Here is a 27731-nt window from a genome sequence, read left to right on the forward strand (position 1 = left end):
TCAGCTTGACGGCATCCCTCACCCCCGGTGTCCACCAACGGGTTCGGGTATTGCCACCACGACAGGCACCGACTACCTTGCGGCCACAGCACCGATCAGCCGCCTCAGTAACAGAGGCATGGAACATGGCCCACTCGGACTCAATGTACCCCGCCTCCTCCGAGACATGGTTGAAGTTTTCCCGGAGGTGGGAGTTGAAGCTCCTTCTGACGGGAGACTCTGCCAGGCGTTCCCAGCAGACCCTCACTATACGTTTGGGTCTGCCAGGTCTAACCGGCATCCTCCCCCGCCATCGGAGCCAACTCACCACCAGGTGGTGATCAGTTGACAGCTCCGCCCCTCTCTTTACCAGAGTGTCCAAGACATGCGGCCGCAAGTCCGATGACACGACTACGAAGTCGATCATCGAACTGCGGCCTATGGTGTCCTGGTGCCAAGTGCACATATGGACACCCTTATGTTTGAACATGGTGTTTGTTATGGACAATCTGTGGCGAGCACAGAAATCCAACAACAAAACACCGCTCGGGTTCCGAACAGGGGGGCCGTTCCTCCCAATCACGCCCCTCCAGGTCTCACTGTCGCTGCCAACGTGAGCGTTGAAGTCCCCCAGCAGAACGAGGGAATCCCCAGAAGGAGCACTCTCCAGTACTCCCTCTAAGGAATCCAAGAAGGGTGGATACTCCGAGCTGCTGTTTGGCCCATTGGCACAAACAACAGTCATGATCCGTCCCCCCACCCGAAGGCGGAGAGAGGCTACCCTCTCGTCTACCGGGGTAAACTCCAACGTACAGGCACTAAGTCGGGGGGCAAGAAGTATAGCCACCCCGGCCCGGCTCCTCTCACCATTGGCGACTCCAGAGTAGAAGAGAGTCCAACCCCTGTCGAGAAGGCTGGTTCCAGAGCCCTTGTTATGTGTCGAGGTGAGACCGACTATATCTAGTCCGAACTTCTCCACCTCGCACACAAGCTCAGGCTCCTTCCCTGCCAGAGAGGTGACATTCCACGTCCCTAACACTAGCTTCTGTAGCCGGGGATCAGATTGCCAAGGCCCCCGCCCTGGACGACTGCCCGATCCACACTGCACTGGCCTCATATGATCCCTCCTGCGGGTGGTGGGCCTACGGGAGGGCGGGCCCACGTCGTCCTTTCGGGCTCTGCCCGGCCGGGGCCCGTGGGCAAAGCCCCGGCCACCAGGCGCTCGCACTCGAGTCCCAACCCCGGGCCTGGCTCCAAGGTGGGGCCCCGGTAGCGCCAATCCGGGCGACGTGAACTGCCTTTGATTATTATCTTTCATATATGGCCATTGAACCGCTCTTAGTCGGACCCGTCACCTGGGACCTGTTTGCCTTGGGAGACCCTACCAGGGACATTAAGCCCCCGACAACATAGCTCCCAGGATCATTCGGGTACTCAAACCCCTCCACCACGTTAAGGTGGCGGTTCATGAAGGAGGTGTATATTGCCATTTTGAGAAAAAAATATTGAGATATGAGTTTAGGTCGAGCCCATTCTTTTACCAAGTCACATATTCTGCACAACACCTGATGTCTCTTCCATTTTGTAACTGGATAACTATCTCTCTCACACCCCCGTTTTTTCAAAACTAAAATGACGAAGTCATACTATTGTTCTTGTGACACCCTCTGTTTAACCAGTCTTCTTGGTAATATTTACCTGCATGTGTGACAGCCAGGAGTTGGCAGTCTGATGACTCACATCGGTCAATCACAGAGATCTGGACAATTGGCTTGAAGACAGAGCAATCAATCGTCCTGAAAATGAAATGGTTTAAAAAAAATAAACTTTATATAACCTGGGAATACGTATGATTCAGGTTAAACAAACCTGGCGATATTCCCAGCAGCTGCGACTATGGAGTTCTGAGACATTGCTGCCACACGACTCATACCTTGACCGTCTGTACCGAGGTCATAAACCTGTAGAACGCCTTTCTCGGAACGTGTGAAAAGCGTGTTGCGAGAATTATCGACTGCAATCTGTACAATGGGGTCTGTGAAGCACAAGAACAGAATCTAGTTTACACATAATCACACAACCAATGCAATGCACTCCTGAGTCATTTTCCTCACCGTCCTCAGAGAAGAAAAACTGCAGCACAGAAGGAATGAGGAAGGACAAAGAACTTTTGGAGTGGTTGATTTTTCTGCAGCGCTGGCTCCACCAGCCGGCCTCAGCTTGGTATGCGATTTCATAGAGGCAACCGTCTTTTCCCGCCATGAATATGCGTCCTAGATCGGTGGAGGTGATTGACAGGATGTAGGTGTTGTCGGTTGGGATGGAGAACAGTGGGTATGGGAGCAGCTGCATCCCACCAGACATGCTGTCATTCAATCCTATCAACAATAAGAAATTATAAAATGATGAACAATGAAAAAGTGGATGAGACAAAACATATTCTTAGGGCCCTATAATTTTGATGTTAACGGAATTGCGGACGGAATCATTGATTAATAATAATAATAATAATAATAATAATAATAATAATAATAATAATAATAATAATAATAATAATAATAATAATTTAAATTAGGTTAGTGTGTCTCATCTTCCGACCACGGTCTGAAGATGAGACACACTGGAACTACGTGTGCTTTAACGGAGCAAAGACATATTTTCCGACTGTGGCATCACAAAACCTGCCGCTGTTTATAGTATGTATTCACAGGTGCACAGTGGATACGCACGCTTGTGTCTATCACAGCCCTGAAACGGACAGAAGTGTCAGATATGAAAGCCCACCACTCTCGGACTCTCCATTTTATGAAGGCACACACACACACACACACACACACACACACACACACACACACACACACACACACACACACACACACACACACACACACACACACACACACACACACACACAGGGGCGAACAGCAGAAGGTGCCACGTAAAGCAAATAACTCTTCGGTGTAAATTAGATGATGAATCAATGCAATGGGAGCATCTACAGAAAGTCTCATCAATATAATGATGTCATTGATCGGATCGGCGAATTAAGACATTACAGCCGATCACATTCATTGCTTAAAATGCAAAATATCGGTCAATCTGATATAGCCAATCAGATCGGTGTAAAGCCTAGATTTTTTAGGGCCATATATAATACCTTAAGAGGATAGAAAACATAGCTAAAACTTCAGTGTTTCACTGATGCCAATGGAAAGACCATCAGGCTTTTTTAGATATGTGTGCATACCTGAGCAACATAAAACGACTAAAGGGAATTTGATAATACTAATAAAAATAGATTGTCAGCGCAATAGATTGAGTGTCTGTAACTTTTTTACTTTAATACAGTTATTACCGGGGGAGGACTCACCAGCTTGGCTTTTTGGGAAAATGAGACCAAGGATAAACACATCCACTGAAGTAGCCAGAACAAGGAGGTAGTGAATGTGTGGCTGCAAAACACCTACAAGAACAAAAGCAAAATTCGCTCACATTGCTCAGATAAACGACTCCTAGAAAAGCTCATACTAGGTTTAGACATACCCTGCTTAGGTTTCACAAGTCTTACAGCCAGAATAGCCTCGATAAGGCCCTCAAAGGAAGCCACGTCCCCTCTGCAAAAAGCACAAACAAAGGCAGTGTAAGCTATAGGCTACCTGTTAGCTTCCAGATATATTATTACGTTACTGCGATTGGTTACTGGTATAGTATATTTTATACGTTATTGAATTAATGATACACACCCATCTTCATACTTCCACATGTAAATGACATTGTCTATTGTAAGCCATGCTCGAGAGATCTCAGGAAAAACTCCCATCATGCAGTTCAAATGCATGTCTGGACAGTGGTTAAGTGGAACCTGAAAACTTTAGAGCAAAAACAACGAACAACTGCTTCATTCTGTAACAAGGATACGTCTGAACTGTTCTACGAGCACAGGAGGGAAGGGAACATGGCGGACTGCGTTGAGCTCTGGGAGACTAGGAACACTCAGTAAACCTGGTCCCTGGGTGGGGTAGTCCAGATCTGAGATGCCAGAGACGGACGGCATTACTGTTGATGGAAGCACACGCAGCGTTCAGGCAAAATCTACACACACAACACTCTTTTACATGAGAGAATGTAACATGACCAAAATAACTTACAGTGTACCTTGTCCATGAAGTTTGATTTAGTAATAAGATAAGTGAGTGATGTGTGAATGATGTCTTTCATCTAAATAGCTGCTTGCATTAAGGATCAATTCAATGATATATTGTGATATTTCACTGTACAGTTATTTTATCAATCCAAAAAATGTCAAAATCCATTTTTTTTAAATCATGTTTTTAATGAAAAAGAGTAAAAACAAACATTTAATTGTCCTAAATATGCATAGAACGTAAACACCCGGTTACTAGGTGTCAGTGAACAACATCAGACCTTGTTAAACTACCTCACTCCTCAATGCATTTTAGCTTGGAAGTTGATTTCACTTCATTTTCATAAAACATACTGGGAACTTTGATAGATGTAAGTGGTTACTTACTTTTTACTTTAACTTAACATAAACAGAATCTGTTGTAGAAGCAAAAAACTTCCTTTTGAAAAATGTAATTTGACAATTTGAAAAACAACATACTACTGGTTAGTTACCATTTACTTGTTCTCGCAAGATTAAAAAAATGGAATAAATTGCATTTCATGTAATTTTGTACTCGTAAAGTCGAAATTTGTAATTATTTATATTGCGATATATATTGCATTTTTTTTAGCAAATTATGTTCTGTTTTTAATGTAAAAGCACTTTGTATTTGCAATGCATTTGTTTATTAACATACTTTAAAAACAGCTTATAAAAAGAAGCTTGATTTCACAATTAAATGACAGGTGTAAGTTTGTGATCTCTTACTGTGTGAAGGGACGCTGAGCAGCTCGGACAGCTCCGGAAAGCAGCGGCCCTCCTGCAGGTGTCTGTCGACCATCCGGGCTGAGCTCTGCAGCGCTTCGGCCAGCGCCGCAGCGGACGGCATGACTGGACAACCACCGCTTACACTTTTCTACAAGGTAACAGGTCAAAACCAAAGTCACTGACATGTAATACCTCTGTGTTTCATTTTACAACTACTCAGTCAGTGGAAACCAGTTAGAAGACTTTCAAAGCAGCAGTGAAATGGGTCAAACAATGTCCAGTTTAGGTGGTGACAGATGCCCGACTGCGTTGCAAATGTTTGAAAAAAGAAAAGGAATGATTGTATTCTTGTTAAGAACAAGTTGCATATTTTCTATTGATGGTTTTATTTAAGAGTGAGCGACAGGCAACAATTTGTAAAAATGGGTGATTTTCAGTCAACTTGCTTTGACATTGTTTGTGGTATCCCTCAGGGGTCAGTATTAGGACCACAACTATTTATCTTGTACATACAATGCCAACTGGTTTTGTTTGTTGATGATGCCAATATTTTTAGTATAGGGAAAATCTTATGACAACTTAGAGGAAATCATTAACTTTGGACAAATAAAAGTTTATGTTTTTTTGGAAATTGTAAGGGCAAGGATGCCTCAAACATAAAAATAGAAGGTGTTAATGTGGAGAGAGTTAAAGAAATTAAGTTTGTTAGTGTGATGATTGACCACAAATGTGTTTAATAAAAGGTAACTACTCATCATTTTCAACAGATACAGGGATGGAGGTCAGAGGTAAACTGAATCATCTCGATGTAAATAGAATGGAATTTAGGAACATAATAGTATACTTTGTGTCAGTGTCTGCATGTATATGGAAAGGATAAGTGAGGTTTTTCTTGTGTTGGGGGTTTATGTATTGTATATGTGTATGTGTGTATATGTATGTATATTTATATAGAGCATATATTCCTCTGAATATCATGACGACAAAGACTCAAAGATTATGAATTGTGATTATTGAACATAGGAGAAGGGGTGGATAAAATAAGTTCAGGGTTTTCCCAAGTGCTATAGATTTTTTCTGCTCAACACAGTCTCCCTGAAGCTTTGACGAGCAGCGATACATCACCCACCGCTACTTGGTTAAGACCAGACACCCACCCAACAAAGTGAAGCAGTCTAACTTCCTCCACCCAAACAAATAAGACTGGGCTAAAAGCTAACACTAACCACTTCATGAAAGGAAGAGACCAAGTAAAACACGCACAGCTTACTGTCATTAAACCACAAAGGGTCACAGTTTTACTTATGGTCAGAATTAACACTTTTATGGAAGGATAAAGGCTAACATGTCATACGTTGTGTGAAATAAATTTTGGCATAAAACTATCGTCACTATTCATCCGTCCCAACTTGCGAAACGCAATATTTTTAATGATATTTTACATGTTCACAGGCAAAGCTGGCCCCATTAGACAGTAATGTAAATATTGTGATTAATACACCAGAACATCCCATTAGTAATGCTCTCAGTATATTAATGATTAAATCACCAAGTCTGATCTCATTTAATTATAGGAAATCAGAAAGATATTTATCAACCGTAACTTTATGTAACTCATTATCAAATATAAAATAAACTAGATTCAGCAGCAATAAACACACTATTGGGAGATATTTTTGCTTTTCATGCGCTTTTTTTTTTTTGGAAAATAATTTTAGTATAAATGAGGAAATAAATGAATTATATACAATAACACTAATGAAGTGACCCATGTGCACAAACATGTTCTAGTGTTGATGTATTCAATTTAATTTGTGTTTGTAAGGAACCTGTTTACACCCTAAGTTGGGAATCATTTTATTTATTCATTTATTGTTTTTATTTGTCGTAATTTGCCCCAAGCCAAATTTAAAAGATTGTAGGAACATAGAGTAAATAATTTGTAATCTGATTAGTCGGTTAATGTTAACTTTTTTATTTATTTATTTGACTTTTAAATGTGACCAGCAATGGCTTGTTCGATTCACCAGGATTTAATTTAAGTGAAAACAATTGATATTATTTATTTTAATTGTATTTTTGTGTGTGTGTTTGTTTGTTAAAACCTTATTTCAAGATTTTTGTAAGACTCTACGTTTAAGTATCGTCAATAAATGGCTTATAATTGCATATAGTAGTCATAATTTAAAAATTCCTCTCAACTTTTACATTTATTTTACTTTATTTTTTTTATTTTTTTAAAAACACGGTGGTCCACCCTGAAGTTTTTCTTCTTCCTATCCCCTTTCAGACATGTTATATTAGATGTAGATGTATCATTAACTTTTTTTATTTATTTATTTTTCCATATATATATATATATATATGTGTTTGCATTGTGTTATGTCTGGAATTAATTTAAAAATAAATAAATAAATGAAGCATCAACGTAAGCAATATACACAAGGACAGTTATTTAAATGGGGGAAAAAAGTTACAACAGTTATTAAGCTTTAACGCCATCATTCAGTAACTCTTTTTACCTGTAATTTTACCAATAGACTATAAACAATGAATATGAAACATAATAGAATGTCGTCACAAATGGACACTCGTTGAAACTATTTAGCATAATAGCTAACTCCTCCTCCTAATATGGTTGTTTTACCTGATCTAGAACGTTCTTTTCTCACACTAGCCTGTGTGGTTGGTCAGATGTTTTAACTGGTTCAGCAGCAGAAGAAGGACAAGTTACTCCACGTAGAACCATCCACCGAATGAAAGCAGTTCCATGTTTTATCCAATGTCTGAGGAAAATCACAGCAGTTTAACGTTCGAAACGCTTGAGCGTCGCGTCATCAATAACTGCATTGATTTACAATATTTATACAGTACACTACAATATGTTTATGTAGTTGCATAAATAGTTCCCCCCAACTTAAATTCATTTTAAAGATTAGTGTAAGCATCTAGCTTACCTGCTTTATACTAGTTTATTTTATATATATATATATATATTAGGGCTGGGCAAAAAATAATAATAATAAAAAATCGATTTAATCAATTTATTTGTCGATAAAAACGTTTTTTATTGCAAATTGGAGTTTAAAATAAATTTTGAATGATTGTTGAATGACAGAGCATCATTGACTTTTTTATTTTGGGATTGTTTTATGCATTTAACTCTTGAGGACAATCACAGCAATAAAATAAAATAAACTTGAATCTTGCCTTTATTTTTTTTAGGCAAAATCGCCCACACACATACATGAATACATAATATGAACAAATTCAGGATAACTTCATCTACTTTTTGTTTTGCAAAAGGCATAAATATATCCATGGCTTGTATGTGGAGAAATCTGATAAAAGCGGTCATTAAAAAACACCACATCCAGACAGGACACATTGAAAACATATTTATTATGTTTATACATACAGTATATAAAAATAGAAATCAGATTTCAACTATGCACTATGTACCGAGATGAATTAATTAAATACATGGCTAAGTCAGAAACATTAATAACTTGTCATGCAGTTTGTCTGTGCCTTTCGTAATATATGGCTTCCCAACCAAACCAGATAAGAGAAAGGAATGATTAGCCAAAGTCAGCAGGAGCGATCTCAAAATAAATCAGGATTATCAATATTAAAAAAAATCTGTGAGGTAATCACATTCAAGCACTTCATTCACACATTAATGGGTTTAGATATGCTGATAATAATGTTAATGATAATAATAACAATAACACCCCCGCCAGATTGGTTCTCATACAACCTTTTCCTATATATCCTAAATGTAAGAATTTAGATGTGATATTATCTTCTATCTTAATCAATGTGTAATTACAGGCCGATTCAACGAGCATTAATGGAGAAGTCATCTTTTTAAAAATGGGGCCCCCGTGGCACATATGGAGTAATGGGCCCCATTCATATAATTATATGTGTCAATGATTCGGGACCACCAACTGTCGCAATATTAGACTCACAACTAAATGAGAAAATGACTTTAGTGGAAAATACCAAAAAATTATTTGAATTGTGCGAGGCATAATCGTAATCTACTTTGAATTCCCTTTAAAACAATATATCACACAACTATGTTCCCATCACTTTAGAAATGGCCAAAAATGTGGGGGCGGGCCCCTGGGCTGCATTTAAAAAAAAAAAAAAAAAAATGGCTCCGAGGGTGTCATCATATTCATTCATAGATTATTCATACCAAACTGCAATCCGGAACTAACAGAGGAAAGGTCATTTGAAAAATGGGGCACCCGGGGGCCCCTGTGACACGTACAATGTAATAGACCCCATTTATATATTGGTATGTGCCAATGATTCAATACCACCAACCAAAAAAATGTTTGTTTTTTTTTGTTTTGGGGCCCCAAAAATAATTGCACGCTTTTTATTTTCGAACTCCATCGAGGTATTGATACCCTGAAGCCACACCAAATGTGGTGATCCTGTCTTAAACGTGATTAGTTTAACCAGTGTGCTGTGTTCAATAACAGACTTCCGACAATGGAGTGAAAGTTTATTTTGTCATGTTCTGTGTGATTGTTGAACAAGTGGAGCGATAAATAACTTATTAACAAGGACCATCTCCCCCTCAAATCCCCTACTACATAAAGAGTAATTTTATGTTTTGGGATTGATATCAATTACTTATACATTGTCAAAATAATGTATTTAATTTATCTAAAAAAAGTTCCTGGAAGTGTAAGTCTATTGTGTCACAAATATTTCACTCCTAAGCCATCAGTCATCTTATATTCATAATGTGGATGTTGTTTTAATTTCAACTTCCGGGTGGATCATCAAGACTATTGGTCCTCCTAGCTGTCAATCATTCTGATGATTTGTTTACGTAAGGCCGCCGTACGTGCTTGTGCCCGTTGCGCATCGGATCATTTGAAAATTGATTTTCACTTACCGGTGGCGAGTCTGACATCGTGGGAAAAGCTGAAAATCTTCTTTTGGAAGGTAAGGGCTCCGACTCCAACTTGTAAACAGAGCTGTGCACGAGAAAAACTGGGCTCATGCACACGTCTACGTTTGCAGGAGAGCGCAACGAGTGTTGCGCATGTGTGCAGAGGGGCTTTTTATTCTAAACTTCGGGAAAATCATCCTCTATTTAAAGATTTTTTTTTTTTTGAAAAACAAAGGCACTTTTTATTCAAGAGGGTTTATTTATGATCTATGCAGTTTAACAACATATTATTACCATATCACATTTTTTACAGGTCATAATAGTCATGCAAAAATCCGATTGGTGATTTGAGGGCCATGCAGCTTATACATGGCATGTCCTATTTGTGTTGCTTCCTCTTCTTCAGGAGCGAATCCCGTAGAGCGATCTACACAAGAAGATATACAAATCACTTAAAGGTTAAACACAGTTTCTCATTTATTCATGAAGTAAAACCGAAGTCAAAGTCAGACCCAGCTTTGAGTGGGAGGAGTTACCGTACCTGTTTCTCTCTGAAGGAGCGTTTGCCTTTAGTGCGAACACTGCGACTGTTTCTCATCATCATAAAGTTCTTGGTTCGTCTCTTCTCCTTGTTGCTGGTGCTGGCGTGTGGGTTCAGCTTGTGGTGTTTCTTTAGATACTCCTTTCGGTCACTTCGTCCAGCCTGAAAATGCAAAGCATCGTCAGATTTTAAAACCGGAGATTAAAGAGCAGGAAATTGAAAACTTCTCACTGGATTTATCCGATATATTCCTGGGGTCGATACATATTGACATATTCAGGGCTCTTGCCAGCACTGTTAAGTGTAGGGACCCCCCACTGTGCGATTTTGATCCTCTAGTGATGTCGCCCCCTACGCTGTGTTTCAACCAGCATAGTGGGGCTTTTCTGTTGTTTTTTCCTTTTCTAATTGGTACCGTCATAATAATTGTTGCACACATAGACACAAAAGGAACTACACACGGACGCTCCCGTCTTTACCTGAGGACCCCAGCAGCCACTTAGCTGCCCCAGATGTTGCCAGTGTTCATGCTCCGCTTGGTATCCGTAACTACCGTCCAATATAAACAGTGTAGCTTCATCCGGAGGTGTCGTGTAGCCGCACATGAAGCTGCTCGTCATGTTTATAACTCAGATCATACTCCGTGTGCATGGGCGTGGATATCGCTCCAATTAAAGCTCTACTGTGTGCATCCACTGCTTTAAAACCCATAATCCCCAGCCAATATAAACAGTGTGCTTCATGATCCAAACAAACACAATCAACTAAATAAAACAAAAGAAAAACACAAAATTAATGAGTTGGGGGGAGGGGCGTGTCCATAACGATCCCTATATTTCTGCAGGTCCCACATAATACCTGATTTAAATTTGAAAATCTCCTAATAAGTCTTTTGAATAAAATGTTATTTCTTGTATTTAGTATTTATTAGTGGAGGACCTATACCAAACATGCGTAACTCTTTAACTACCGTACATTCATCATGACCCTTCCCCAATCCTACAAATAACTTTTGGCTTTAAAGTAAGGCTATCACAAAATTAAAAAATTAGGAAAAACATGGCCCCGGACCTTTCTACAACACTTGCGCCAGCGGCACGAGCTTACGCACCACTCAATCCCCCTACGCTGTGAAAAATTCCTGGTGAGAACCCCGATATTGATTATGAACACAACTTCCTGTCTGATAAATAGGTTGTTTATAATACATTAATTCCCTGTTGGAGTTGCCACAGTAATCATTACCGAGTGAAACTGCACAACCGTCTAGCAGAGCAACAAGTCATTAATTACCATTGCTGTTGCCAGTCGTGTCTCCTTGTCAGCTTTTGGTTTCTTGTGCAGTTTCTCGATGTTTCTTAAAGTCAGCACCTCGTTTCTGAGTTCCAAAAAATAAACAGGCGATTATGACAACAGATTATGCACCAAACTCTTATCTGAAATTATTGTAATCCCAACAAAAAGGGTGTGATGACATATTTCCATATGTTCTCGTACTTGTTGTCATTGTCATCATCACTGTCCATGGTTTTCCTCTTCTGGCCTTTGCCCGGTGCAGCGTTGACCTCCTTGGCCATCTGGACCAGGCGGATCTTCTTAAAGTCATCCTGAGTGAGGAGGCGACTGCTACTCACTGCTGCTGCTTTGGCTTTTCTCTCCTCCACTGGGATCGACTCCAGCTTCTCCGCCTGTTTGAAAGAAGTTATTAAAGCATAGCTCAAAGTCACATTTGTCATCTCTTTTTAGGCTATTCTCTCTCTCCTCACCACTTCTGCTGTATCTTCATCTGATGAATGGTGAACATCCACCCACTCTCCATCCTCACCGTCATCACTGATGCTGGCGCTCTCCCAGCCGTCTGTGAATGATATAGATAACAGAGCTGATGTGATTACACAAGAACAGGGTGAAATTGAGTCTAAAGATCCAATAACATAGTAGCAGGTGCTGACCATCTTCCTCCTTCCCCTCCTTGTTCTGCTCCTCCTCCTCCAGGACTTCAGCTCCTGGAATGTAATCTTTAGCTTCCAGCTCTCCGTACTCTTTGACTTTGGCCTCTGTCGATGCCTCCGTTGGTCTTCCCTGAAAATAAACAAAGCAGTTAAAGCAGTACACTGATGTAACTACACTGCATTTCACCAAAACATTTAGAAATATCACATACAGCGCTTGATCTTTTTCTTTCTAATGATACTGGTTGGAGGATCTGGATTTTCCTCCGATGTGTAAATTTATTTTTAAATATTTTACAATTAGGGATGTAACGATTCACTCAACTCCCGATACGATTCGATTCACGATACTGGGTTCACGATACGATTCTCTCACAATTTATTTTACAAAATGGGACTGTAGATAAAAAAAAATTTTTTGGGAAAAAAACTAGAAAATACAGTACTATTTTCCTTTTATTTTTCATTGTCAAAAGAATCCCTTGATAAACTATTCAAAACAATGCAATTTAACTAAAAATAAATCTTGAATGAAATAAATAAAGGAATAATACAAATGAAAATGAAGCCTATTAATTTAAATTCTGGTTCTATAATAAACAATGCAAAACTGCATAATAGTTCTTTTTCTTTTAAAAGTGCAACTGAAAATGTATTTTGTGCCTTAACAATTGGGCTTGTAATATTACAGATATTCTTTCGGTGCTTAAGGGGTAATGAATCATTTATTAACATATTAAAGATTAGAAGGGGGCCAGAAAGAAAGTATTATCTGGCTCCGCCCGCCGCCTACACTTGTGGATGGCGCCCTCTGCTGGTCAAAAAAAAGTACTGCGATTCAATTTTCAGAAAATTGATATCAACCGTGATACCTATGAATCGATTTTTAACCGCCTTACGATTAATCGTTACATCCCTATTTACAATATGTTTTACAGTTGACAGTCGAAACATGTCAGGAGATCAAAGTACATTTTAGAAATTAATTTCAAAGTTAATTTCCTGACAAAAGTTGTTTGAAACCATAACATATTAGCTTTTACAAAAGATTAAAAAAAACAACCTTCACATGTCATTAATTTGAATTGAATCATCAATCTTTTAATTAGCACTGAACACTAGTAGTAACTTTCTACACACTCGGTCCTTTTTGTGCAGCAGCTGAGGGTTTAGATTCCTGAACAGCTGGATCAGCCCTCTGGATGACATCATCACATCTGAAAAGCAAAGCAACACCATTTACCAAACAAGCTCACATCAGAACTCTAGAGTCTTTTCATTAGCAAACCACTCACTCTTGTCTTTGTGGGTCTTGTACTGGGCCAGGTCCTGGAGCAGGTCTTCAGTAATGGCCAGTGGACAGCGAGCTGCCACCTCCCTAATGGCATTGAGCCTGAGATATAAAGAAACACTTAAGAACGGATGAAACATTTAATCATAACTAAACACTAAGTTCGTGGCAAACGGAGGACACGATAACGCAGAGGTTCCCAACCTTTTTCGGGTCGTAACCCCATTTTGATATCACAAATGTCCGGCAAACCCACAAACAATTTTTCATCTTCCTAGTATTAGTTTTTGATCATGTTTATTAAAGTGTGTTACAAGTACGGAGTAGCCAGTATTAGTGCACAAAATGGCAAGTGCGCCACCTCAGATAATTTTATACTGCATTTTATTTGAACTAGATTTAGATTTGAGAAAGTTTAAGTATAAGATACAGTTATTTGATATTTATTGTGTATGATGTGTATTTGAAAAATTATAATAATTTCAAAAAAAATTTAACAATAGAATTTCAATCCATTTTTAACCAGTTTTGTTTTTTTAACCAAATACTAGACATTTCAGGCGACTCCACATGGGATCCCGACCCCAAGGTTGAAAAACACTGCATTAATATGATAATGGTGGTGGTGAAAACACGATTTATGTTCTTTATCCCTCCTAAGTGTAAATACTGGATGTCCATAGACAGTGAAGTCAAATTAATGCACTTTAACCCACAATGTAAAAAAAAAACAAAAAAACAAAACATGGAATAGAATTAGGAGTAAAAGAAAAGACAAAATGAAAAACAATAATTTGGTAATTTCACAGAGGAAAACCATTAGTTATTTACTTACTTATTTACTTGCTTTATTCTATGAATGTCATTTTAATGACAGAAAATCTACAGTCACATAGCTAGTTTGAGAATTCTAAGTGAGAGGATGGGATACATCTGTCCAAAGCAGGCTTAGATGCACTTCTGTGATCAGATTTAGCCTTATTGGATTAAAAATCCCTGTTATTAGTTAAATCTTAGGATCACATGACCAACTGAAGACAGGAGGAGGGGACAGGGAGCATGTGACAGGTTCAGATCTCAGCTGACAGAGGAGGCTCCGAGAAAGGAGAACAGAAGGAGTCCAGATAAAGACACTGTCCTCCCATGTGTCTAATGTTTTTTGACAATGACAGTCAGAACATTGTGCATCGTCACTCACTGGTACATAGGCAGATGATGATCAAAAAGCCACCAAAAGCGGAATAAAGTGCAAGCTCTACCTCCGGGTGGACAACCGGCAATGGGAAGTTGCAGAGTGTCAGACTAGTGATGTGTCCGTCTGTCTTAATGTGGAGCAAAAAATTATTTGGATCATTTGGTTGTGATGTTTTGTTAACAATTTTAGATGATTTGTGAATCCTAAGAGATTTCCTAATTGTTTATGTAAATTACTGCATAAAACTTGATTTTTTTTTAGAACTTGTACATATGTTTTTGATAATTACACTTCATATTTGCATTGCCATTCATCAAATTGGTTCGTTAAACATAATTGAGCTTTTCACAGTAAAACGATCCTTTTTTTTCCACCAGGATTTGGTGTTTTTGTGTAATTTTAAGTCCTTAGTGTTTATACAGATGTCAAAAAAACAACAGTAAATTCATACAGCTGAAGTTATGCTGAAAAAAATGAACAGTTATGGCGAGATATAAAAGTAACATCAAAAGTAGTCAAAAACAGCCAGTAAATCTTGCTGAAACCAGTAAGTGCACCAGTCCCTCTACTCACCCCACTGTCATCGCCTCCCCAGAATTCCTGTCTGTGACAAAGTTGTTGGCGATGGTCATGATCACGGGCTCAATGATCTGCAAAAAGATGTACAGAGTTACACCAGGTGTAGCTGACGCTGTTAGTCTGTTTATGTTGCCATGACAACATGAGGTTGATTTTATTTACAGTTGTCATTTCATTTAAGTTTGCACTCAATTATAGAATGTCTGCATTGGTACTGTCATTTTAATGTCAAGGTAGTAATTTATTTATTCTGTCCGTGATATTCATCCTGTTACTGAAGTTTATTGAGAGTGACTTAATTGTGATTGATTTACCAAAAAGGACTCAGAGTTTTAAGTGGGTTTCAGCACGGAGAATACACACCCGCTGTCCTATTTTGCTCCCATTGTCTGTTGGTCATCAGGAAAACACAGTAAATATTGTTTATTTAATGCTTATGAGTGGTTTAAAATGTACATTATGTGTGACATTTTATACTGGGGGGTGGGTGAAAAAAATCGATTCACATAAGAATCGCAAATTCTAATCATCCACAATTCTGAATCGATTCATAAACTTCAAAAATCAAGTTGTTTTTATTTTATTTTTTTAAATTACAAGTTAAACAATACAAGTAGAAACACAAAACAGACAAAGTACAGGACGAAAGCAGTTATACAATTCTTGTAGTCACAGAGTTGATACTTACTTCTAGAAGAAAGGGGCAGCTGGCCTAAGCTTTTATTTTGGCAATTTTATTTATGCAAGTTAGTTGAGTTTGCCTTTATGTGATTACATCATTGGAATCAGTTCATTAAAAATTATCTCATACAAACTGTTGATTTGATGCCATAATTTGCCTTAACACACTATGCATTGTATCTATTTTGAATTGAGAATCGTTTGAATCGAATCGTGACCCTAAGAATCGGAATCAAATCGTGAGACACCCAAAGATTCACATTCCTATTTTAAACGGTAATTTGTGTCAAACTGAATCGTCTTTGTTATTTCAGTTTTCCCGGTGCTCCAGTCATCAATTCTTCCGTGAAGATTAAACCTTTGTGTGGTCATCAGTTTGTCTCGTGAACTCTTTAAATGGCCGACAGTTATACCAGGTGTATCTGTCACATCTACTCTAATTGTGTGTGTGTGTGTGTGTGTGTGTGTGTGTGTGTGTGTGTGTGTGTGTGTGTGGTCGTACCTCGGGGGGGACCAGCTGGTGGGAGGCCTGTGCAGCACACAGGAGGATCTTTGTCACCTCTGCAAACAGACGCAGTTAGAAAAACACATCTGGAAGCATCACATTCTGTTTTACCGCAGCAGTGTTACCTCTCTGATGGGGCTGAAGAAACCGCTGGATGAACGGATAGAAGTTAAAGAGGAAAAGCTGAAAAAAAAGGGGAAGAGTGAGTAATGGACACACAGCAGAAAACACCCTGGATCAGGAGGATTTACGTCAATAATCAGTGGGAATTAAACGATCATTTTAGTTCAGGGGCCGAATACCAAGTAGTTTGATCATAATTTGGCCGCAGATTTTAGGCGGAAAAACGAACAATTTCAACATTAATGTGCCCAAAGTTGTACTTTACACCAGTGGTTCCCAAACAGGGGTACATGTACCCCTAGGGGTACAGGAGCACATTGCAGGGGGTACTCGGAAAGACTTAACAATTAATTTAAAAATAATTGGGAAATGATTCTGTGTATTTTTTTAGACAATTCACCACAAATTAACAGTACTATTAATAGGTTTCATTTACTCAGGTTTCATTTATTCAATCTCCTGACATGTTTCTACTGTCAACTGCCAGTCTTCCTCAGAGGTGTCTGCTGATCACTTTGATGTGTCCAATGCTTGGACACAGTTTTGTCCCGTACATCCGCATAATAAGGCACATTATTTAAAAAGAAGACAAATTGAACTTGCCGGAATTAATAACAGTACTATTGCTTAATAGAATACTATAATTTATTGTAATTTATTGAAACAGGATTATTTTACAGTCATTAGACCATTTTATCACACTTCTGACAATAGGAGAGAATAATTAGTGATATTTTACAAAGGAGACTATATTTACTTTACTATTGAAGTAATCACAATAAATTTACATATTTTTTTAAATAAACTATAAATTCCATTCATTGTTTAGAATTTGTAGATTAAGCCTTAGGGAACCAATGTTGGAGAGACAGTTAAAGGTTTAGGAGAGCATGCTGTTTCACAAATGAAAAAGAATATGAAATTATGAAGAAGGTACTTATGATGTGAAGAGGGGGTGCAAATGATTCATCAAAAAGGCAAAGGGGGTACACAGGGCAACAAAGATTGGGAACCACTGCTTTACACAACATATAAATCATACATAAAGCATCTAAGACAATATCCAAGCAATAAGTGACAGAATCCATTCAGGATTTTCTCTTTTTTAATTTTTTTTATTTAATTTGCATAAATTATGCAATATAATTTCAGGAAAATTTAGTTTTTTGAACAATTTGGAATTTAAAATGACTTCAGTGATGTGGAAAAAAGCATGTGAAAATTGCAATCCTCCAAATATTGTGGAGTTTCATTGAATTTCTGTATTTAGATATCTGAGCTGATTTATTTACAACTGAATTATTTGGTAATTTGGACAATAATTTATGCTTTTTCTGTATTTTCAAATTTCTCCTGTGGGTCAAATTTGATGGTCTAAAGTAGTGGTTCCCAAACTGGGGTACGTTTACCCCTAGGGGTACTTGAACACCTCTCAGTAAAAAATTCAAAATAAAATCTTTATGTTTATGGTTGTAAACATGACAAAAAGAGCAAAAGTTCATGATGTATTAGTACTTTCGAGAGGCACTGTAAATAATGTATAACGTGAGCTAAGGGGTACTTGTGATAAGACGTAAAGGCGAAGGGTTACATGGGGCAATAAAGTTTGGGAAACACTGGTCTAAAGAGCCTGATTTGGCCCCTGGGTCTTGAGTTTGACACGTGTATTACTAGACTGTAATTAAAGGGAAAATTTAATCCAGTCCATACCTCATGGATTCCAACCAGTCTGGAGATGAGCTCCATCATCATAATCTTCACTTCAAAGCGCTCCTTACAGCTCTCTAATTGCTTTAGCAGTTTTTCAGAGAAATCTGGAAAACAGAGGATCATTTAACACATTTTCATTTAAATATGGTTTGGATGTAAAACAACAACTATGTGCACCACATTAGTTTCTACCTTGAGGATCATGAATCAGGTGGATTGCAGAAAAGTTGAACACTTCTGCCTTCTTCTTTTTTTTATGTTTCTACAAAGGACACAGAAGAGATAGGACTAAATGTGTGTGATTGGAACAGGAATAATAGTGAGGTGAGAATCTCTTTACATTGAGGACTTTCATGGCTTTCTCCAGCTTCTTCTTATTCTTGGAGCCTTTCTTGCCTGTAGAGTATCTCACCATCAGGTCTCTCGCTGACGGCCCTTCGTTCTTCAACAAAAACAGAGTGAATATGGAATCACTAAACTCAACTACATAATTAGATGTTGTACATTAAAGATTTAAAATCGAAAATCCTGGTTGAATGTGAAAATATGACATCTGGTGTACCCCAGGGATTAATTCTAGCACCACTTCTTTTTCTTTTCTACATAAATTATTTAACAAATTCCACTAAAGTTCTTCACTGAAGAATAAACGCTGTTTTTAGAAGATGCAAATGTATTACCGTCACACAAAAATATAAATCTCTGCAAAAAGTAAATACCAAAAAACTCCTTAAAGCTTATGTATGGTTTTAACACAATTAATCATTTTTTAATATAAATTAGACAAATTTTATAATTTTTTAGTTCCATTGGAAATAATACAATAATTTAACACATTTTTTTGTAAATATTAATGGAAGCCCTATAAGAAGAGTTAATTCCATAAAGTTCCTTGGAGTCCATCGTAATAAGTAATTGATTTTGTGACCAAAACACCATTTAAATATATTGGGTTATTTTTTGTTTAAGAAAAACACAAAAAAAAAAACAACAGCAGTAGTCACTCAATTACTACCACAGCGACAACAATAATAGAAACAACTGCAGCGATGACTACAGTAATAATAGTCCAAAAAAAAAAACACAAATCAAAACAAACAATACCTCAGGTAAACAGATAATGAATGCTTTTTTTTGTGATAAGGAAAGAAAACATTTTATTGTGGGTAAAAAAAAACTTAAACTTCCATCTACTTTGTGGTTTGAAAAGTTCCACAACTGGAAATAACTCGACGAGAAAGAATAAATGTCTTTATTCTTTATGGTTTTTAGAAACATATTAAAGATTTGTGTTTGAGCTCCTCAATAATGTTCTGTTTGGTGTCTAAATTCATACACAAATTGTGATGATGTAATGTTAGATGAATGTCTGTGATTAAGTCGTCTGTATCTGACTGTCAGTACTTTTGTTGTTACCTCTGAGTCTGAATCACTGTCATTTTTCTCGTCTTCATCTTTTCCCAAGAAGAACTTCAGGCCCCCGACGAGAATCTACAAAGACACATCAGCAGCTGATTGTGTCAAATCGAATTGTTTGGATTTATTCAACTTTTAAGCTTTTCTCTCCAGTTAATGAACAAACCTACCTTTGCCACTTTGGAGAAACAAGCTGTGGTGATGACATTTACTGTTTTGGCGTCGTTCCTGCATCAGTAACACAAACGAAAATCAGTTTTCATGATGAATCGAGCGTTCAGCAAACGTCGTTCCTGTTCAAACTCACCATATGTTCCTTTTGTACAACTCAATCATCACATCTAAAGAGATCTTGGCTGCTATCGAGTTGTTGTCCCTCAGCATGGTGTACATAAAGTTTTGCAACGTCTGAAATGAGACGACGCAGATTGCAGTGATGATTTAAAAATAATGGAGACGATCATGTAGGAGGTGTGTGTATTACTTACTGTGTTGACCTTGTTATTTTTGTGCTTTGCATTGATGTTTTTAATATCAGATACAATGTGTGTGTACAGCGTCTGTGGGAGGAGGGGAAAATAGAAAATACGACACAATGAGAAGACAAAACAAAACAGGGAAAGAATAGGGCTCGGCAATATGGACCAAAACTCATATCTCGATTATTTCTCTCAAAATGCTGACTTACAATATAAATCTCGATAATTTGAATTCAAATAAAGACAATTCTGGGTTACATTTGATGATGCAAAATTTCACAAAGGCTAAAACAACATCATGGTGCTTTAAGATTGGTAAAAAAAATAAATAAATAACTTGTGCGTGTAACACAAACATGGGTAACTAGTGGCACAAAATGACAACAAAAACACAAATTAACAAAGAAATACACAAAAGATCAACACAAATACTTAATAGGACAACAAAACACACAATACGAGAAAAAAATGCACAATAGGTGAGAAAAATGCACAATGAGACAACAAAAATACATAAAAGAACGACAAAAATACACATAAGAATAACCGACATACACCAAAGGAAACAAAAAAAAAATAAAAAATACACAATGGGACAACAAAAATCCAAGACCAACATATAAACCAAAATATAAACAAAGTAACTCAAAAAGAAAGAATATCCAAAATTACCGAAAAATACACAGGAAAACAAAATACATGAAAAAAGTTAAAAAAGAAATACACAATGGGAGTGGGACATTGATTAACAAACAGCTGCACAATACGAGTCACTTTTGGCTTTTTCCTCCTCTAAGGGACAGCACGTGTGAGTGAGTTCTGTAGTGTGGATGTTTAGGGGAAAGTCTGGGTTAGGCACTCAGTGATCTATCTAACTGAGCTTTTCATGCTGATCTGACAAGTAAAAAAAGCAAAGACCCCTAAAACAAGAATTTATAAATATATATATATATATATATATATATATATATACATATACATATCTATATATATATATATATATACATATCTATATATATCTATTGCAGTTTTTCTTCTGCATTCTGACCTTTTACTTTTCCCTTAAACTTCCTAAAGGACACACACACACACACACACACACACACACACACACACACACACACACACACACACACACACACACACACACACACACACACACACACACACACACACACACACACACACACACACACACACACACACACACACACACACACACACACGTTTATTTTAATGCTACTTTTGAACTTTATTTGGAATTTTAAGCTGAACAGCAATGAAGATATATTGCAATGTTAAGGAATTCATGTTTTTTTTTTTTTAGATATGGAAATCAATATGTATAAATTACTTTACTCAATTAATGGGGAGAAAATCAATTACCGAATCAAGTCGAATCAAACTGGAAAAATGTTTCGTTAGATTAATCAATGCATCGAAAAAAATAATCGCTGGATTAATTGTTTAAAAAAGAATTGTTTATCCCAGCCCTAGAGATATTGTAATTTTCTATATAGCCAAAATTGAAAACTCAATACATCTTGAATCTCAATATATTGCCCAGGACTAGGAGGAAATTAGGTTTGTGAATTAGCAACAAAAACATCACATAAAAAAAAAATACAAAAATCTGATTCAACTACTACAGTTTTGGCACTCATAATGATTTTTTTTATTCGATCACGAGAGAAGTCTCTGACCTTCCTGAGCAGTTTGTCATGGCACCGCAGCAGCTCAAAGAAAAGCTCCAGGAGACGCGAAGCATTGATTAAATCCTTGTTCCTCAGGAGAATCAGAGCTTTGCAGAAGGTCTGAAGAGAAAAAACAAATAATCACATACAACATATTGGTCCATTTAAAAGCTCTGGTGAGAGGTCTGAGGAATCCTCACCATACGCAAATCTGACTCCAGGACTGTGTGATAACTCAGTAATAACTCAGAGAGCTCTTGAGGGAAAGTGCTCAGCTGCTCCTTGTAACAATGGCCGACCTGCAGGGAAAGTTTGATTGTAACTGCATTGATACATTAATGTCCAGCACGCTCACATTATACAGAATATCCTTTACCTGGGCAAGAAACATGACCAGCTCTGCCAAATCCTTGTTAGATTTGTCAGGCTGAAGTCTGAAGATCTGCACATTAGACTGATAATGTCGGTACTGCTGCAGAAACTGGTGAAAATAGAAGAATCACAGATTAAAAAATAATATACAAACTATTAGTACTTAATTAGTACTAAGGGCGTGAGAAAAGATAGATTCAGCTAGAGCTGGGTGATATATCGAAATTCAAGATATATCGAGTTTTCTATTTTGGCAATATAAAAAATTACAATATCACCTATATCAAAATATTTTGTCTTAAAATACTTGTATTAGGAGTCACCGCTTTCACTACTTCTCAGAACAGCATGAAATGCACGATTTGATGTATTTCTGAGTGAAATTTTTAGGCAGTGGCTATCCGTACGAGTACCGTATCCAAATACTGACATTCTGTCCGTACGCAGCGCCCATATTTGGCCAGTTTAGGTCACGTGACTAAGACTAAACTTTATCCTAAACCTATCCCTATTGTACGGCAACCGTACAAATAGACACTTTCTTTTTTTCACAACTGTATGTTAATAAATGTGCCTGTGTGGCATTTTGCATCAACAAATTTAACGCAGAATTGTCTTCCTGGTAAGACTTCAATTGTATTAAAAAAATACGGAAATGTATATATTTTTTTTATTTATTTGTATATCGCCATTTTGAGAAAAAAATATTGAGATATGAGTTTTGGTCCATATCGCCCAGCTCTGGATTCAGCAATACATCACGATAATTCACTGCATGATTATCGTATCGATCCAAAAAATATCTAAATTGATAGATGTAAGTGGTTACTTTTTTTATGATTATTTAAAATAAATCACAACTTAATAGAATCAGAATTTGTTGTAGAAGCAAAAGTTAAACTTTTTTTGAAAAAAAAAAAAAAGTAATTTGACAGTTTAATAAACACTTGTTTTTTCATAGGCCGTGGCTACGGGTACGTTAAACCTGTCAATAGACTGTCACTCTATGCATACGCAGCTCCCCTCATTGGCGAGTTTAGGTCACGTGATTGGTGCACCACATTACTTAAAGTTCCAACATTTACTCATATTTACTTTTAGCTACCCCACTAACCCTTTTATTTTTGCCCTAACTCTAACCATAACCCTAAAATGTTTATTTATTGTCAAAAATGAATTTCTAAATGTGGAATTTGCCGTGATAAATATTATAACATGAAAAATCAAAATTGTCAAATGTGGGATTCGAACCCACTTTAGCGGTGAGTGCAGCGTCTTAGACCACTCAACTACCCTAGCACTTTGCGCTTATGTAGAAAAGTATCTATAGTCCCGGGGGTTGCTACGTTTAATGTACCTCCAGACACTTTCTTTTTTATATTGATACTTCAATTACATATATTTCATACCATTTTGTATTTGTAAAGGTGAAATTTGAAATTATTGAGATCGAGATATATCACAATGTATATCGTATTGTTTAGAATCGGATGTATCGTTTCATGACATGCAAATTGTGAATCGTATCGTCAGATTCATGGCAATGTACACCCCTAGTTAGTACAGTTAGTACTACTGTCTGCATTCTTTCAATATTGTCCTTTTACCTATTTGTCCTCCACCATCATGTCAATCTAATATAATATATATCATTCTCTGCTATTATCTAATGTGAGTAATAATAATTTGATTAATAACTGGCTAATGACCTAATCATATGACAGATTTTATTTTTAAACAAGTAGACATTTTCAGGAGGATCTGCTAAAGTTCAGTAAGCAACAAATTGAACAAACAATAACTCTTGATTACTATGATTACTTATGTTTTTGCTAACTTTTACCACATCCTGGCTTTAAGACAATACTTAGTAGTTTGTTCACTGGATTTCTTGGCAGTCTGGACACTAACTTGATAAAAGTTAACCATAAATCAATAATTATCCTATTGACGTGCGCATAATATGTGCTTATAGACGATAGCACTGAAATGTCTCACTGATTTTCCTTTATTTTTTGATAAAGCTAGCTGACAACAGTGGAATAAACTCACCTCCTCTACGTAGGACTGCGGATCTCTTTTGATCAAATTCTGCAGTTGCGGTAAGTTGTTCGGTAGTTTGTTGTTATGTCGCCCGGACATGGTGATTATTTCTTATATTCCTGACTTGTAAAAGAATAGTTTAAGATAATTCAGTACAGTAAAAAAAAAACAAGCATGGCCCATGCGGAAGCAGCCATGAGAATAGCCACGCACCTGTGACGCAACTTCCGTTTTCGTTAAAGGGACCGCTCATGTTTGACGTGCAGTTTGCGGTGAAATGTTGACTTATTGCTCGTCTGCTTTATATCATTTTTAACGACAGATGTGGCAAAAGTTCTAGTCTTTAGTACTCAAATAAAAGTATAGATACTTGAATAAAAAATAAAAGTACAAATGAAAACAAATGTCACTTCAATAATAAGACAGGGTTTTTACACCAGCAAATTTCATATCTTTTATTTTTTTTAAGAATTTTTAGAAAACTATTCATTTATTTTTTTTCATCTTTTATGTTGTGAAAGAAGATGATTGTTTAAAAAAGTAAGAAGTAAAAATAAAAAGTTACCAAAAAAGTAAATACTCAAGTAAATTATGATAAATGCTGTTGTTGCATTTGCTTTTTAAACAATAAAATAAAGTACATATACCAGAAAAAATTACTTAAGTACAGTAACAAAGTATTTGTACTTAGTTGTCACCTCTGTTTAACGATAAACAATTTAAGGTCATGATGTCATTGCAATACACACCGAAATCTATGTTTATGAATCATGAATCTGTAGCTTTAAACATTTTTTCAAAAACAAAGCTCTGTTGAAAAAAAAAACCAAATAATTAACATTTTAATATTATCTGCACTTATGCGTAGGTTGTTTCTCATCCTTGGGTTTTCTCTTTGAAAATAATGTTATATCAAATTTAAAACATTTGACAAAAGTGTATTTACAAAGCTCATCACAATGATTAACTCAACACCAGATATTTTCAACCTTGGGGTCGCCTGAAATGTCTAGTAATTGATAAGAAAAGAAAAAAATCACTGATTATATATATATATATATATAATCATTGAATGATTATTTTCAAATTAATACAATCTTAAATAACTATTCTATACTTTCACTTTCTTAATTATAAATCTACTTCAAATTAAAATGCTTTATATAAATATCTAAGACGGCACGTCATTAATTCTGGATTATCTGTATTTGTAACACAGCATAACAAACATGATCAGAAACTAATTCGAGAAAAACAAAATGTCTTTTGGGGTTGCTATAAATTTGTAATTTCAAAATAGGGTTACATCCAGTATCGCGTACTGAGTTTACCTCCGTACTGAGATTATAACCCTAACCTAATCTAATAAACAAATAAAACAGGTGTCCGTTCACTTTGAAAACAAAAATGAATAAATATTTTTTATCAAAAATTTATTTTTCGGCAGTGCGCATGTGCACGCATGCGCATATACAATCTCAGTATGATGCGCACTCAGTACATGACACCGGAAAACGTTTGGGAACCACTGCCTTACACAGTTCTTCTAACCAAAGCCATTTACATGCAGAACTTCATTAAAATAAAGCCTGTTGTGGTTTGTTTTCAATGAAATCTACATAATGACATAGCTGACTTCATGCGTTACCTTGGCAAATGTACATAACTGAAGACTTTGAAAAGAGATCAGTGTAAAACACAAAAATATTAAGAATTCAAATAAAATAACATCAGTATCCATGAAGTTAAAAACTGCCATTGCACAACACATTTTATTTGTAAAATATTCAAAACGTTACAAATAAGTACAAAACAATGTTCTCCTCGGCCTGTCGAGCTGTAAGATTTAGTGAGCGGTCATCAGCGATGCTTCTTCTTCTCCTCTTTGAAATTATTAACACAAAAAGACAAGTCAACATGAGCACATTGTACGGATGTAATCTAGGTTAAATACACATGTTGTAGTTTGCGATGTCTGCAAACTTCAGTGGGTGTGTGTGTCAGACGGCTGCTGTCATCATAACTGACTCTTCTTTTAACCTCTTCCTGTTTCTGACCTTCGGAAAGCCTATGCCTCATCTATATGGCTTTTCCAAAGGTACTGATGTTTGTCCTGCCAAGTATTACTGCGTCCATGGCAACTCTTGTATCAATTGCAAACAAATGTAAAGAACAAAATGATGCACATGACCTATTTTTTCCTAAAATACCATGGAATAAAAAAAAAAAAGAATGAAAGTCCTGGTATCTTTATTAAAAATAGAAACGTACCATGAAAAAAAGAAGCACAGTTTAAAATGTATCCAGTTTAATTCTCAGGAGATGAATATGTACACATTATATTTGCCTCAGGCAGTGTGCAGGTGCTGTATACTACGGTAGATTTACATAGCAAATACTGACATAGTATTCTGTCAAGGCATGTTCCAGCATCAAAATAGGCTTCAGAATGCATTAAATTGTTCCACATAAGAGTACAAAGTCATACATTATTTTATAATGATTTTTTTTACTATTCAGATTACGCATTAATCTGGAAAAAAAAAAAAAAAGGAAAAAATAGTGTTCTCGTGTGGGTGGCAATAAAAAATACAATCAGCAGTTCTCATATATATGCATTCAGAAGGGGGAATAGCAGCCAAAGAGAGAGAGAGACCTCAAAAAGCCAACATAAAAATATAAACTTTACTCTTGAGCGACTAAATATTATCGGGCGTTAAAAAAAAAAAAAACACGATTATTTTGGCAAGTGTTGCCTGTGTCAGCTCGCATTATAGTGTCACTTGTGTGAAAAAAAGAGTAGCAATGTGTCGATAAGACACTGGCTTTCACTATCCTGAGATGCTTTCATCAGCCTGCAGACATCTGAGGACGTAGAGAATCACTTGATAGCAGAAAATATATTGGTCCTAAAAACAGGAGGAGGAAAAACATGAGAAAATAAGTTATTCAAAAGGATATATTGTGTACGGTGTATATTTTAGGACATCCTCAGGTCTCAGATATCAGGAAAACCTCTAATGGTCAAACTAAGCGCCGTCAACTTGAATGGCCTCAGGCTTCAAAATAAAAGTGATCAGCCTCAACGGCCTCAGGTTAAAAAACAACATGGCATTTTATTTTGAAGGAAACAAAAATACACAAAACGATTTTTAAGGAGCCGAAAGAAGACATGACGAAGTAAGTTGAAAAGCCGCTGTTTCCTTTTATTTTTTAAAAGTTAAGATACATCCACGTAAATAACTTTTCAAAATACACATACGAAAATACACATGATGTCATCAAACTGTGCTACTTCGTATGAGAGAGTAAGTTGAAAGCTGTTATTATATTTATTCTTAAAGGTTAAGATATATCAA

General features: G+C 36.8%; 3 protein-coding genes across 6 annotated transcripts in view; all 3 read right to left on the reverse strand.

The window, feature by feature from the left end:
- Nucleotides 1-7705, reverse strand: part of LOC114472933 (nuclear pore complex protein Nup155-like) — a 34804-nt gene extending 27099 nt beyond the window's left edge. The window contains exons 1-9 of the mRNA XM_028462257.1: nt 7521-7705; nt 4874-5021; nt 3898-4035; nt 3723-3819; nt 3523-3593; nt 3350-3442; nt 2094-2357; nt 1849-2014; nt 1678-1775 (exon numbers count right to left, since the gene is read on the reverse strand). Of these exons, the coding sequence (XP_028318058.1) occupies nt 1678-1775; nt 1849-2014; nt 2094-2357; nt 3350-3442; nt 3523-3593; nt 3723-3819; nt 3898-4035; nt 4874-4994 (1048 nt within the window). The 5' untranslated portion in view covers nt 4995-5021; nt 7521-7705. The remainder of the gene's footprint in view (nt 1-1677; nt 1776-1848; nt 2015-2093; nt 2358-3349; nt 3443-3522; nt 3594-3722; nt 3820-3897; nt 4036-4873; nt 5022-7520) is intronic.
- A 2339-nt stretch (nt 7706-10044) lies between these two features.
- Nucleotides 10045-24551, reverse strand: sdad1 (SDA1 domain containing 1). The gene is made up of 22 exons (XM_028462696.1): nt 24382-24551; nt 22334-22438; nt 22158-22256; nt 21967-22077; nt 20273-20344; nt 20092-20192; nt 19955-20012; nt 19785-19859; nt 18709-18810; nt 18561-18630; nt 18369-18472; nt 16661-16718; nt 16533-16591; nt 15344-15420; nt 13580-13677; nt 13425-13501; nt 12285-12414; nt 12099-12190; nt 11830-12020; nt 11626-11710; nt 10333-10494; nt 10045-10218 (listed from the first exon to the last, which is right to left on the reverse strand). Exons 1-22 carry the CDS (start codon nt 24469-24471, stop codon nt 10171-10173), a joined length of 2064 nt encoding a protein of 687 aa, XP_028318497.1. The 5' UTR covers nt 24472-24551; the 3' UTR covers nt 10045-10170.
- Nucleotides 24552-26180: 1629 nt separating this feature from the next.
- Nucleotides 26181-27731, reverse strand: part of ptpn13 (protein tyrosine phosphatase non-receptor type 13) — a 58369-nt gene continuing 56818 nt past the window's right edge. For 3 of the 4 annotated variants that reach the window (XM_028462320.1, XM_028462319.1, XM_028462321.1), the window contains one exon: nt 27204-27281. In XM_028462320.1, the coding sequence (XP_028318121.1) occupies nt 27204-27281 (78 nt within the window). Of the gene's footprint in view, nt 27282-27731 lie in introns of all 4 variants that reach the window. The other variant, XM_028462318.1, reaches the window with a different exon arrangement.

The sequence above is a fragment of the Gouania willdenowi genome, chromosome 12 (assembly GCF_900634775.1).
Source record: "Gouania willdenowi chromosome 12, fGouWil2.1, whole genome shotgun sequence".
Lineage (NCBI taxonomy): Eukaryota > Metazoa > Chordata > Actinopteri > Blenniiformes > Gobiesocidae > Gouania > Gouania willdenowi.

What these genes read in the sequence shown, in the direction of transcription:
- sdad1 (XM_028462696.1), bottom strand. Translation starts at nt 24,471, where the DNA reads ATGTCCGGGCGACATAACAACAAACTACCGAACAACTTACCGCAACTG. An exon ending in TGGAGTCAGATTTGCGTATG is followed by an intron (nt 22,078 to 22,157) that starts GTGAGGATTCCT and finishes TTTTCTCTTCAG; the next exon opens with ACCTTCTGCAAAGCTCTGAT. An exon ending in CAAGACCCACAAAGACAAGA is followed by an intron (nt 13,502 to 13,579) that starts GTGAGTGGTTTG and finishes TTTGCTTTTCAG; the next exon opens with ATGTGATGATGTCATCCAGA.